A 13777-nucleotide genomic window follows, 5' to 3' on the forward strand; every position below is an offset into this window, starting at 1 on the left:
CTGAAGTTTTATGTTTTTTCTTTTCATTTGTTTGTACAAGTCTTCACATGCATGAACACCACCACAATCTTGGAGCAGACTTCTCTAATTTCTCTCCATCTTTTCCTGCTTCTAGTGGTGTTTACAAATCTCACAGGACCACATACTCAATATCAGGTTTTTTTTTTGTTTGTTTGTTTTTTTAAAGATTTTATTTATTTATTCATGAGAGACAGAACGAGATGCAGAGACACAGGCAGAGGGACAAGCCGGCTCCATGTAAGGAGCCTGATGTGGGACTCGATCCCTAAACTCCAGGATCATGCCCCGAGCTGAAGGCAGACGCTCAACTGCTGAGCCACTCAGGTGTCCCTCAATGTTAGTTTTGATGTCAAAAACCTTCTACGGGGGGATCCCTGGGTGGCTCAGCAGTTTAACACCTGCCTTTGGCCCGGGGCATGATCCTGGATCCCGGGATCAAGACCCATGTCGGGCTCCCTGCATGGAGCCTACTTCTCCCTCTGCCTATGTCTCTGCCTCTTTCTCTCTCTCTCTCTCTGTCTCTCATGAATAAATAAATAAAATCTTTTAAAAAAATTCTTCTATGGGCCTCTTTGCTCAGAAGAATGATTACTCCTATATTCCTATAGGAATATTCCTATAGCATAATGGCCTCCGGGGACTTGACAATAGCAATAATCTCTGTGTTGAGGCTGTAACTGCAATCTTGGAGACCTGATAAGTGTTTTACCATTACCTCTCTTTATTTCACTGGAGGTAGGCTAAGTTCTATAGCTTTTATTGCCAAGCATAGAAATATAGTGAACTCATTGGTCATTGTCTCTAAAGGAGTCCCACCTCCAGTGACAGATTTTGGGTGAAAGGATTTCTGCCATGAATGTGGATGTACAATTCTTTGGTATATTTACAGAGTGGCTAGGTGTGGGTCCATTGTGGTACAAAGTGTGTCATGGGTGTCTTCCAGGCCATTAAGAGTAACTGTTCAGGGGCAACCCAGGTGGCTTAGCGGTTTAGCGCTGCCTGCAGCCCGGGGTGTGATCCTGGAGACCAGGGATCGAATCCCATGTCAGGCTCCCTGCGTGGAGCCTGCTTCTCCCTCTGCCCGCCCCCACCCCCCATGAATAAATAAAAATCTTTAAAAAAAAAAAAAAAGATTAAAAAAAAAAAAAGAGTAGCTGTTCAGATGCTGTTTAGAAGGAGCTTGAAGTAGAAGCTTCCAGGTACATTGAGTTTTTAATTTTCTTCTGCATGTCACTGCCAAATGGGCAGTGAAACAGCATAAAGGAAAATGAATTTTGGATACTGACGTGAATATCAGAAGAAAATCATACATTTGGTGTATATAGCATTGTTACTATTCTTTGAAATTGTGTGGTGAACTACTGATCCTGACCTTGATTTTCATCAGGTACAGGGACTCAGAGTAGGTCAACTACATTCATAGGATTAACATTTCCTCCAGATTTTCACCTATGTTCAGGGCAATCCAAAGTATTTTTGTCCTTGTCACCACCTCTTTTTCACTTTACATCATCTCACCCATCTTTTAGGTCTATGCTCTGATGTTTCATAATGATGGTCAGTGAATACCTCTGCCCGAATCATGTGCCCCAATTTCTTTCTTTCTTTTTTTTTTTTAAAGATTGATTTATTTATTCATGAGAGACCCAGAGAGAGAAGGGCAGGGACACATTGTGGGGAGCCCAATGCAGGACTCAATCCTGGACCCGAGGATCATGCCCTGAGCCGAAAGCAAATGCTCACCGCTGAGCCACCTAGGCGTCCCCATGTGCCCTAATTTCTATTTTCCAATTCTTAACCCTTTTATTGTAATAATCCATGATTCCAGTGTATCCAGGATATACTTTACTTATGTAAGAAGTACAAAATCCTCTCATCCTGTACAAATCTCTCTTACCTGTAAGATATATGCTCTTACACAGTTTAGTGTTTCTTTAGTTGTGTCCCTTAGAAAGCTCACTACAGAAATTTAAGGTGGACCCACATGGGTATTGGGATTTCTTTATGTTGTTGGATGCAAGATACACAGTGATATTGCAGAAGTAAATGATACAGCTCACCTGATTCTTCTGCATCATGTCTTGCTATTCATAGCCTTGGTAAATATTTCTGATGCAAACTTATAGATTTTATTCCAGGTCCTGTGTCAGAGTATTTAATAAGGTGGGGTACATATGGGAAAATTAGGCAAGAGCTGTATGCCAAGGTCAAACTGACTGGTGGATATTGTTGGGAAAAAAATTTTCTCTGGGTTTAAGTTTCTCCATGTATTATGGATAGAGGCATTGAAAATTTTTATTCTGTCATTCCATTGATGTCTGTGTATAAAAAGGATTTGGAATATAGTGATAGTATCTTACTTTTGGGTAGAGGACAGACTTGTTTATTGTATAGGAAAACAAATGTCTCCTTGCATGGTAAATTTGGGGCAGACATGCCAGATGTTCCTTTAACATATTAGCGTTTCCTATGTTCAGAGCCTCACAGATGTGATACTAACCCACTATATGTGCAGCATCTACCTATATCAGTTGGGGGTGGGGAGCTGGCAAGTGAAATTAGTGTGAATAAGACATATATGGTGTTCACTGTGTAATGAGCCATAATATGCTTGGACTTTGATCTAGGGGCCTCTTGTCATCTGCCAGCAGTGGAAAATTGTTAAGAGCCCAATCTGTTATGTTATAGAATATGTGTAATCATGGAATTTTTATACTTCGCAAGGTTTTTGTTGGACTTTATTCAAAAGGAAACAGTCACAGGTTTGTTTCTGGTTTTGTTCATTTGTGTTATTGTTTAGGTTGCACAATAAGTGAAATCATATGGTATTTGTCATTTTTTGACTTATTTCACATAGCATAATATCTTCTGTGTCTCTCCACATGATCACAAATGGCAAGAAACAACCAAAAGAGCAGAAACAGATCCATAAATACAGTGAATGTCCTGCTGGTGACCAGAATGAGACCAAGTGAAAAGATGGGCAAAATGGGTAAAGGGGAATGGAAAGTACTGAGTTCTAGTTATAGAATTAAATAAGTGGGATCCCTGGGTGGCGCAGCGGTTTAGCGCCTGCCTTTGGTCCAGGGTGCGATCCTGGAGACCCAGGATCGAATCCCACGTCGGGCTCCAGGTGCATGGAGCCTGCTTCTCCCTCTGCCTATGTCTCTGCCTCTCTCTCTCTCTCTCTCTGTGACTATCATAAATAAATAAAAATTAAACAAAAAGAAATAAGTTATGGGGAGAAAAGACACAGCACAGGGAATACACTAAATGCTTTTTTTTAAAGATTTTTTTAATTTATTAATGAGAGCCACAGAGAGATAGAGGCAAAGATGCAGACAGAGGGAGAAGCAGGCCCCATGCAGGGATCCCAATGTGGGACTCGTCTCCGGTCTCCAGGACCACACTCCGGGCTGCAGGCGGCGCTAAACCGCTGCACCACCGGGGCTGCCCCCAAGCTTGGCATTTTTAAAGACTATTATAGACTCTCTAGGGTCTAAGCTAAAAACTCCTGCATTTCACCTGGAGTAGGTTGCACCTGCGTTACTTGTCAAAGAGGGAGGTATTCCAAGAATATATTTGGCATGATGACTGGAAGAAGGATAAATAAAATGAGTCTCAGAGAGCTGTAGCTGATCAAGTTCACTAGGCAGGGGTGTCACGTTAGCTTCAATGAAAAGCGAAGGGAGGAAAGGACTCCAGGCTCACCTTTTTGTCCTCTTCCCTATGTTGAGAACCCTTTAAAACTGTTTGTCTTCTGTGATGCAGGCCTGGAATTCTGCCTGGAACCTACGTGCTCATGATTTGACTGCCCAGAAGTTTTAGTATGCTTCAGATCATAGAAGTATTTTTTGGTTTTGTTCTTTTTTTTTTTTTTTTTTAATATAGTTGGTGTTCTTTGAATTGAAGCTGGATTGCATGCAGACTTGTTTCAGTCTCTTGGTTCCCATGTGAGATGTGCCTCTTCCTTCTATTTTTCCACCAGCTAGAAAGGAATCAATTTTTATGATTCTTTGGTTAAACCTTAAAGATAAATGAGGTAAGGAACCATAGATTAAACTCTGGCATTAGATGAACTTTGCCTAGTCCTTTTTCACTTGACTAGGTCAATAAGTTTATTTTTGTTCGTTTTAAAGATTTTATTTATTTATTTGAGAGAAAGAGAGCATGAGCAGGAGGAGTTGCAGAGGTATAAGCAGACTTCCTGCTGATCCCAAACCTCTACTCTGGGTTCTGTGTGGGGCTCCAAATGGGACTCAATCTCAGGACCCTAAGTTTAGGCCTGAGCCAAAGTCTTAACCAAATTAAGACTTAACCAAGTCTTGGGCAGCCCCGGTGGCGCAGCGGTTTGGCGCCGCCTGCAGCCTGGGGTGTGATCCTGGAGACCTGGGATCGGGTCCCGCATCGGGCTTCCTGCATGGAGCCTGCTTCTCCTCCTCCCTCTCCCTCTGCCTCTGTCTCTGCCTCTCTCTCTGTGTCTATGAATAAATAAATAAAATCTTAAAAAAAAAAAAAAATAGAAAGGCTTTCTTAAAAAAAAAAAAAAAAAAAAAAAGACTTAACCAAGTCTTAACTTAACCAAGTTAACCAGCCAGGCGCCTCTAGATCATTAAAGTTTATACACAGAGGTACGTACCTTGCTATGGGTACTCGCAGGTTAGAATAGAAGAATGTCATCATTGAACAAAAACAATTTGAGAGGACATTGGTCAGCATGAAGACTAGGACTTGTATCAAAACTACTTGTTGTGCTGGAGGACATTATTAAGTGAGGACAGGGCACCTCCAGAAGATGAGGTGCCCTCCACAATTCTCATACATCAGCTAAGCTCCCATGTCAAGGGTTTCTGGACCAAGCCTTTGTGATTCAGCTCATTAGAATGCAAAGAGGAGCCTGTGAAAAAGCCTGTGTTCACATCGGAAAGCCTAAACATACTTAAAAATTACAGAGTGTGGGTCCTACATGGGACTTAATAGTTGAATAATAAGGGTGTTTTCATGTTTACATTTAGATTATGACTTAGTTGTTGTTTTGGGCATTTATTTCACAGTACTTATTATATGATCTTTGAAGAATGTTAGGCACCTGACACCGGAGTGACCAATTAACAGGTTTATGCACTTCATTTTCTCTGTTCTCTTTGTCAGATCCCTCCACTAAGGTTAATAATTTTTCTCATTTATCAGTAAGTGTCTAGGGAGAATTTACTGAAAGATGTGCATAAATCATCTCAACCTGGAAATTCTCTTCTCTGTTTCATTTTGTTTGTAGTCTCCTTTTTTTTTTTTTAAATGTATTTATTTATTCATGAGAGACATCAAGAGAGGCAGAAGCAGGCAGGCTCCCTGCAGGAGCCCTATGCGGGACTTGATCCGGGAATTCCGGGATCACGCCCAAAGCAGATGTTCAACCCCTGTAAGCCACCCAGGCCCTGTAACCTCCTTTGAAAAATAAATGATCTCTCCTGTGTTTACTGGAGATAGTGGTATTTGAAGTGGAGATTGTAAATCAGCCTAGGTCCTGCAAGTTTCCATTTTGTTCTGTACTCATGTCACAGACCTACTTTACCTTAGCTCTTCTGTGTTGCTCTAGAGAAAGAAAACAGAGTTTATCATATATGTTCCGCTGTCTTAAAATTGTGAAATAAAACTCGGCACAAAGGTAAATGAAACAAAAACTTTCGATGCAATAGGAAACTCACAAACAATAGGTACTTCAGTTATAGCAATGTGTGTGTTTGTCTCTTGGTGTGTTTGCAAGTCAAAAAACCTTCATCCACAAATAGATTGCTAAGTTCTATGCCACTGAAGACATTTCTTCGTTTCCTGACGATAAATAATACTTCACCTATCACTTTTATTTTTTTATTCACTTTGTGATTTTTGTGTTTTATGCTCACTTACATCTTTTAGTTCATATGTTCTCTGGTTTAATTGTGCTTGCATTCCCATTGTCACTTTCAAACCTACTATGAACCTTCTTTTAGAGTTGCCTCTGTACACTGATCTGTGTTTCCTCTTAGACAAATTCAATGTCAAACAATCTGGGGTAAAACTCAGACTCTACTATTACTGAAGTTTTGCCAAGATAGTTTTTGAAGGACAAAAAACAATTCTCTTCTCATAGGTTATTGTGGATTCATGGGTGGATTTATGAAAAATTGTTAAAATGTTATGTGGTGGAAAGTAATATGTTCAAGAATTGTTGTTTCTGTTCTTTGTATTAGAAATTGTAGGAAGCCTGGGTGGCTCAGCCGTTTAGTGCCTGCCTTTTGGCCGGTGTGTGATCCTGGAGTCCCAGGATGGAGTCTCATGTCGGGCTCCCTGCATGGAGACTGCTTCTCTTTCTCTCTCTTGAATAAATAAATAAAATATTTATTTTACTTTATTTTACTTAATAAATAAAATCTTTAAAAATTGTAATTTCCACAATATTATTTTTTTCTTAAGATTTTATTTATTTATTCATGAGAGACACAGAGAGAAGCAAAGACACAGACAGAAGGAAAAGCAGGCTCCTTGCAGGGAGCCTGATTAGACTCCATCCTGGGATCACACCCTGAGCCAAAGACAGACACTCAACCACCGAGCCACCCAGGCGTCCCCACAATTTTCTTTAAGTTCAGAATCATTCATGATTTCATCTTTTTTATTGAAAAGTGTGGCTCTTAGAGGAAGATGCTGGGATCACTTGTTAGCATGTGAGAAGTGTGGGAAACTCAGACCTTTCCTAGACATCCAAATCAGAATCTGAATTTTTTTTTTCTAAAGATTTTATTTATTCATGAGAGACACACGGAGGGGGGGTGGGGTAGGCAGAGACACAGGCAGAGGGAGAATCAGGATCCATGCAGGAAGCCTGACGTGAGACTCGATCCCGGGTCTCCAGGATCAGGCCCCGTACTGAAGGCGACGCTAAACCACTGAGCCACCGGGGCTGCCCCAGAATCTGAATTTTAACAATATCTTCTGTTCATTGTCATACCCATTAACAGTGGAGAAATAGACCTCTAGCTCACCTATTCCCTTCCATTATTCTATTCTCTGTTTCTATAGTACATTATTTTGATAACTATGGCTTTGCACTATGTTTTAAATCAGGAAGTGTGGTGCTACCAACAAATACTTCATTTTCTTTTCTTTTTAAAGATTTTATTCATTTATTCTTGAGAGACACAGGCAGAGACACAGGCAGAGACAAGGGGAGAAAGAGGCTCCCTGCAGGGAGCCTGATGGGAGAAACTTGATCATAGGACCCCAGGATCACAACCTGAGACAAATGCAGATACTTAACCACTGAGCTACCCAGGTGCCCCGAAGTCTTCATTTTCAAGATTGTTCTCTGTCTCTATTATCCTGTGACATCCATATGAATGCTAGGAGGGACTGTGTTCTTTCCCAAATGGCATTGGGATTTTGCTAGAGATTGCATTACTTTCAGTGTTTTATTTATTCTGATCAGTATTTTATTAATTTCTGATTTTTCTTTCTTATTTCCTTCCTCAGCTAAATATCAGTTATGTTTCTTCATTTTTGTAGTTTGTTGCGGTGTAATGTTTATTTGAACCTTTTTTCTTAGTTCAACCACTTATAGCATGAAGTATTAAAAATGGAATGTCTGGTAGGGAAAATTTGCAGAAATAAACAATAGGAGTGATGAGCAAAAAATAAAATAGCTGAAAAATAAAAATAAGGATTCTTTAGGGTTTTCTGTAGATCATGTCATCTGTAAGCAGAAAGTTTTCCTTTTCTTTACAATTGGATTCCTTTTATGTATTTTTTTCTTGCCCAATTGTTCTGACTAGAATATCTAGTACTATGTTGATTAGAAGTGTGAAGTCTCTTTATTACCATGTTTCTGATTAGAGAATCAAATTAGAGAGGAGAAGCTTTCAGTATTTTACTATCAAATGTTAGATTTTTATTTTGTGCATATATATGTGCATATCTTTATTAGGTGCAAGTAGTTTCTTTCTATTCCTACTATTGAGTGTTTTTTATCAAGAACCAGTGTCCAATATGTTCATGTTCTTGTTCTGCATGAATATTTTTTAAAGATTTTATTTATTTTTTGACAGGGAAAGCACAAGTAGGCAAAGGGGCAGAGGGAGAGGGAGAAAATTAGGTTCCCCGCTGAGCAGAGAGCCCAATGCTGAGCTTGATCCCAGGACTCTGGGATCATGACCTGAGCCAAAGGCAGACGCTTAACCAGCTGATCCACCCAGGCACCCTCATTCTGTATGAATTATTATGTCCTGTAATGTTTGATCTTCATTCTATTAATGTGCAGTCTTAAATGTATAGATTTCACAATGTGGAAACATTCTTGAATTCCAGGAAGAATTATCACTTGATCATGTTGTAGAACAGTAAAATGTGCTTCTGATTCAATTTGCTTCCTATTCACTTTGCTTCCTTTTATTGTGGAGTTTACCTCACTATTTAAGGTGGTCTTTGCTTGTAGTGTCATCCTTGGCTTTGTTAATGTGGTAATGCTGGTGTCACGGACAGTTTGATAATTTTCTTTCTCTTTACCTCTTGGAAATATTGGAGGAGAGTTCAAGTACTTTCTCATTAAATGTTTGTTTAAATTATCCACTGAATTTATCTGGCACAGGATTTTTCTTTGTTGGGCATTTTTAAAATTACTTTTTCAATCTACTCAGTATTGGTAGATCACGGTTTGGGTTTTTTTTTTTTTTTTTTTTTAAATTCATGCTGAAGTCAGGTTATATATTTTGTCAGATTTATACACCTTTTTTTGGTTATCTACCTATGGGCATATAATTATCCATCATCACCTTAAAATTTTTTTATTTCTATGGTGTCAGTTATCCTGTGTCAGCTTTCACTTCTTCACTTCTAATTTTAGTTGGCCTCCTCTCTTTCGATTTTACTTGATTTCGTTAAAAGTATGTCAATTTTGTTGCTCTTTTCAGAAAACCAACTCTTCCTATTGGTGATATTTTTCTATTTTTGCTATATCTTATTTTGTTTATTTGTATTTTAAGTTTAAATTTCCTTCTTGCTGATAATTGTAGGCTCAAATGGTACTTTTCTTGATTTTTTAGGTATGGGAAAGTGATGTATGCTACAACATTACAGTACTACACAACTATCTGTTAGGCTATGTTATCAGTACATTGTCTGCAAGATTATGTGTCTCTGGAGGAATGAAGTCCTGATGATTCCTTCTCAGCCATCTTGCTGAAGTTCTCTGATTGATTTTATTTTTCTGTATTAGAAATTTTCATTATATTCATCTGAGATTAGTAAGTGGAATGATTTTACTTTTCTCTTATTCGATATCTTTCAGCTGTATCTTCAAAAGGCACCCAGAGTTTCCTGCCAAAGCTGTGCATAGAAGCTTCTTTGCAAAACGTGGCAGTGGGTAGATATAAACATAGTGCCCTTGAGGATATACAATTAATGATAGACTGGAAAAATGATGGGGAGAGTAAAGGGCATCAAAGATGTCATGAAGGTTATAAAACATTTTGGAAAACATCCCTTCTTAAGTCTGCTTCTTCTGCAAAGCAATGTGTTTCTATAAGCAAGGGCTCAAATCAAATGGTAAAACATACATATTTGCAGAATGAAAAGTTGGAAAATCTGGAAAGTTACCTAGTCCATGCTAAAAATAATCATTTGAACCATCCTGAAAGTAGGATTGGATTGACCTTTGAGTCAAATATTTCTGAAAATCAGAGATTTAAAAATGAAGAACAAAGTGCTAAGTGGGATCCATTTGAGAAGTCTTTCACAGAGGAGTTGACTCTACAAAATTATCAGAATATATTCAATGAAAACAGAATTGCTCAATGTAGTGAATCTGACAAAAAATTTAACCAGGGTACAAATGTAAATAAACATGTGAGGATTCATTTTCCAGAGAACCATTATGATGGTGATAAATGTGAGGAAGTTTGTTATCAAAGCTCCAAACTTATTATACATAAGAGTAGCCCTGTGGGAGAGAATCTTTATAAACATAATGAATGTGGGAAATCTGGTAACCAGTTCTTCAGTGTTGGTGATTATCAGAGAATTCACATGGAAAAAAACTCATACAGATGTTATAAACATGAGAACATGTTTAGTCAAGAATCAGGACTAAATATATATAACACAGTTGGTACTGGACAGGAAACTTCTATTTCTAAGGAATGTGGCAAAGCCTCTGACTGGCACTCATCACTATCTCAACAACAGCCAATGCATACTAGAGAAAAACCTTACAAATGTAAAGAATATAGCAAGGTCTTTATTCACCACTCATATCTTACTCAACATCACAAAATTCACAGTGGTGAAAAACCTTACCAATGTGAAGAATGTGGCAAGGCCTTTAACCAGCGCTCAGCACTTATTAGACATCAAAGAATTCACACTGGAGAGAAACCTTATCAATGTGAAGAATGTGGCAAGGCCTTTAACCAGTACTCAAACCTTATTCAACATCACAGAATTCATACTGGAGAGAGACATTACCAATGTGAAGAATGTGGCAAGGCCTTTAACCAGCAGTCAAACCTTACTCAACATCATAGAATTCACAGTGGTGAAAAACCTTACCAATGTAAAGAATGTGGCCAGGCCTTTAACCAGCATGCAAACCTTACTCGACATCACAGAATTCACACTGGAGAGAAACCTTACATATGTAAAGAATGTGGCAAGGCCTTTAACCGGCATTCATACCTTATTCGACATCACAGAATTCACACTGGAGAGAAACCTTACAAATGTGAAGAATGTGGCAAGGCCTTTAGCCAGCAATCAAAGCTTCCTGAACATCACAGAATTCATACTGGAGAGAAACCTTTCATATGCGAAGCATGTGGCAAGGCTTTTAAACGGCGCTCACACCTGACTCAACATCATAGAATTCATATTTGAGAGAAAACTTAGACATGTAAAGAATATGTCCATACCTTTATGCAGCACTCACACTGAGTCAACATCACAGAATTCATACTTGAGGAAAACCTTACCAAAGTAAAAAATGTGGGAAGGCTTTTAATTGCTGTTCAACCTTTACTTATTAGCACAAATTTCATGGTGGAGCAAACCTTATGAATTTAAAGAATATAAGAAAACTTTTAAGGACTACTAACCCTTACTCTACATCAGAGAATTCATATTGGAGAGTAACCATAAAATTGTTAAGAATGTGGTAAGGCCTTTAAGCAGTGTTAAACCCTGATTCCTCATCAGAGAATATATGCTAGAGAGGATTTTGCAAATATGAAGAATTTGGCGGGATCCCTGGGTGGCCCAGCGGTTTGGCGCCTGCCTTTGGCACAGGGCGCGATCCTGGAGACCTGGGATCGAGTCCCACATCGGGCTCCCGGTGCATGGAGCCTGCTTCTCCCTCTGCCTGTGTCTCTGCCTCTCTCTCTCTTTCTCTCTGTGACTATCATAAATAAATAAAAGTTAAAAAAATTAAAAAAAAAAAAAAGAATTTGGCAAGGTCTTTAATAAGAGGCCAAGCCTCATTCAACATCACAAAATTTATACTGGGAAAAAACTTATAAAGAATATGGGAAAACTTTTAAACTTCTCAACCCTTTTCAGCATCTTAGAATTTATTTATTTATTTTTTTTTCATCTTAGAATTTATATTGAGGAGGAACATTACAATGTAGAGTATTACAAGCCTCTAGTTGGAACTGATAACTTACTCAATATCATAGCTATCATACAGGATGGAAACTGTAAAATGAAGGGAATGTTGTAGTGCTTTTAATTGGAATTCGGTCCTTACTAAATACCACAAAATGCACACTAGATTCAAACCCTAGAGACATAACAAATAAGGAAAGACTGTTATTTTAAATATGTACTTCAGCAAACACCTGAGTGCATAAAGGAAATAGCTTTAAAGATGTAAATATTTAGAAATGTATGTAAGTGAACATCAAATGTCAATAAATATCACAGAAATCAAGTAGAAAGCAGTACATGAGTCCATCTGTTCAGATATTACATAAAAATACTCATAAGGAATAATAACAAAGTTAAAATGTTAGAAAATGTATATGCTATTATGCTTGAAAAGATTTAGTGGATGGAGTTTTTTATATAAGTATAATTAATATCCATATATCCTTTTTTTTTCCTTGATCCTACCTGGGATTTGTGACTTGCAAATATTAATGTATTTCTACTCTCAAATCATTTCAGAAAATTCATTTATTCTTAGTGTGTGAAAGTATGTGTCTGATTGTTGCTGTATGAAACATGAGATGCCCTGTTTCATTAGGTGGGACTCATGTGTATCTAGTTTTCCATGGAAGAGGAAGGGCAATATAATATGCAGTATTTGAAGAAAATCTAAATAGAGATGCTGTTTGTGTTATAATATTAATGTCAGTTATAATGAAAGAGGTGTTCAGAACATCATTCTCCATGTATTAAAACTAAGAATTTCCTGCATATTATAAATAAAATATTTTACCAAAATAAAATAAAATAAAATAAAATAAAATAAAATAAAATATTTTACCAGCTGATATTTGAGGAAAAACAGATGGCAGTCCAGTAAAATACTGATGTGTCCTCATAATAGGTGTAGTTAGAAGTAGAGGATGTCACTTGATGTGCTTGAAATGAAGAAGTCCTTAAAGATATCAAAAGAGATTACTCTTTCCTAAAATAGCAAAGGATTAGACATATACAATTTTTAAGAATTATGTCATGCCTGAAAACTATGGAAATCACTACTCCCACGTCATGATATCAGCACCCAAATGCTTTTTAACGCTTGTATTCTGTATTTCCAAAAAGGATTACAAAGTGCATTTGAAATGCACAACTTAGTCTATGTGTGATTTTAATATATTTTAATTAATAAAACATAATGATTTTTAATGTATTACCACGAATGAGTAATGAATGAAGTGTTATCCCACCACCGATGTAAACCTATCTCATTTTATAGAAGGTTGTATGTAATCCATTTTATCTATCACCTATTTGGTAATGGAGTGGAATAATATACCTAGGAATCCATTTTCTCAGTGGCCTTAAATTTTAAGTAATGTGTGATTATTTTTCCCCTAATTTATCTATCATCATTTTCTCTTCCTAGGAAGTGGTGGGACGTTGTAATGGACATATTACAAATTATATGGGGGTCATATTGACTGATTAGTTCAAGTACTCCATATTAATGCTACTTGGGATATAGTTTGTGTAGGCAGTACTTTTGCAGGGGCCTTGAACTGACAGCAGCCCTTCTCACTAGTGCATTCCCTACACAACACGCAGCAGTCACCAGTTAATGTAATTTCTGTTCACATCCTCAGTCCACCTTTGTGAGCAACCATATCCCCTTTCTACCATGACTCTCCCTTATATGTCCTTTAAAGAAGACTCCCACAGTGCTTACCTAAATCTGTTTTGTTTTGTTTTGTTTGATTTATTTATTTATTTATTTATTTATTTATTTATAGATTTTATTTATAGATTTTATTTATTTATTCGTGAAAGACAGAGTGAGAGGCAGAGACACAGGCAGAGGGAGAAGCAGGCTCCATGCAGGGAGCCTGATGTGGGACTTGATCCCAGGACTCCAGAATCACGTTCTGGGCCAAAGGCAGGCGCTAAACCGCTGAGCCACCCAGGGATCCCCTCCTAAGTCTGTTTTAGTTTGAATGGCTCAATCTGGACTTAGCCCTGGAGTTCTAGAGCACTGTACCATGGTATGTGCTAATAAAGCTCTGTGCTCCACATTAAGTGGGAGTATTAA

General features: G+C 37.9%; 2 protein-coding genes across 7 annotated transcripts in view; both read left to right on the top strand.

The window, feature by feature from the left end:
* The window catches only part of LOC119870917 (zinc finger protein 678-like), a 129150-nt gene extending 115647 nt beyond the window's left edge, over positions 1–13503 (top strand). For 4 of the 6 annotated variants that reach the window (XM_038527914.1, XM_038527915.1, XM_038527917.1 and 1 more), the window contains one exon: positions 9341–13501. In XM_038527914.1, coding sequence (XP_038383842.1) covers positions 9341–10923 — 1583 coding nt within the window. In that variant the 3' untranslated portion in view covers positions 10924–13501. Of the gene's footprint in view, positions 1–9340 lie in introns of all 6 variants that reach the window. The other 2 variants (XM_038527918.1, XM_038527919.1) reach the window with 1 other exon arrangement.
* The window catches only part of LOC100683760 (zinc finger protein 420-like), a 130316-nt gene that overhangs the window by 14132 nt on the left and 102407 nt on the right, over positions 1–13777 (top strand).

The sequence above is a fragment of the Canis lupus genome, chromosome 1 (genome assembly GCF_011100685.1).
Source record: "Canis lupus familiaris isolate Mischka breed German Shepherd chromosome 1, alternate assembly UU_Cfam_GSD_1.0, whole genome shotgun sequence".
NCBI classification, from domain to species: domain Eukaryota; kingdom Metazoa; phylum Chordata; class Mammalia; order Carnivora; family Canidae; genus Canis; species Canis lupus.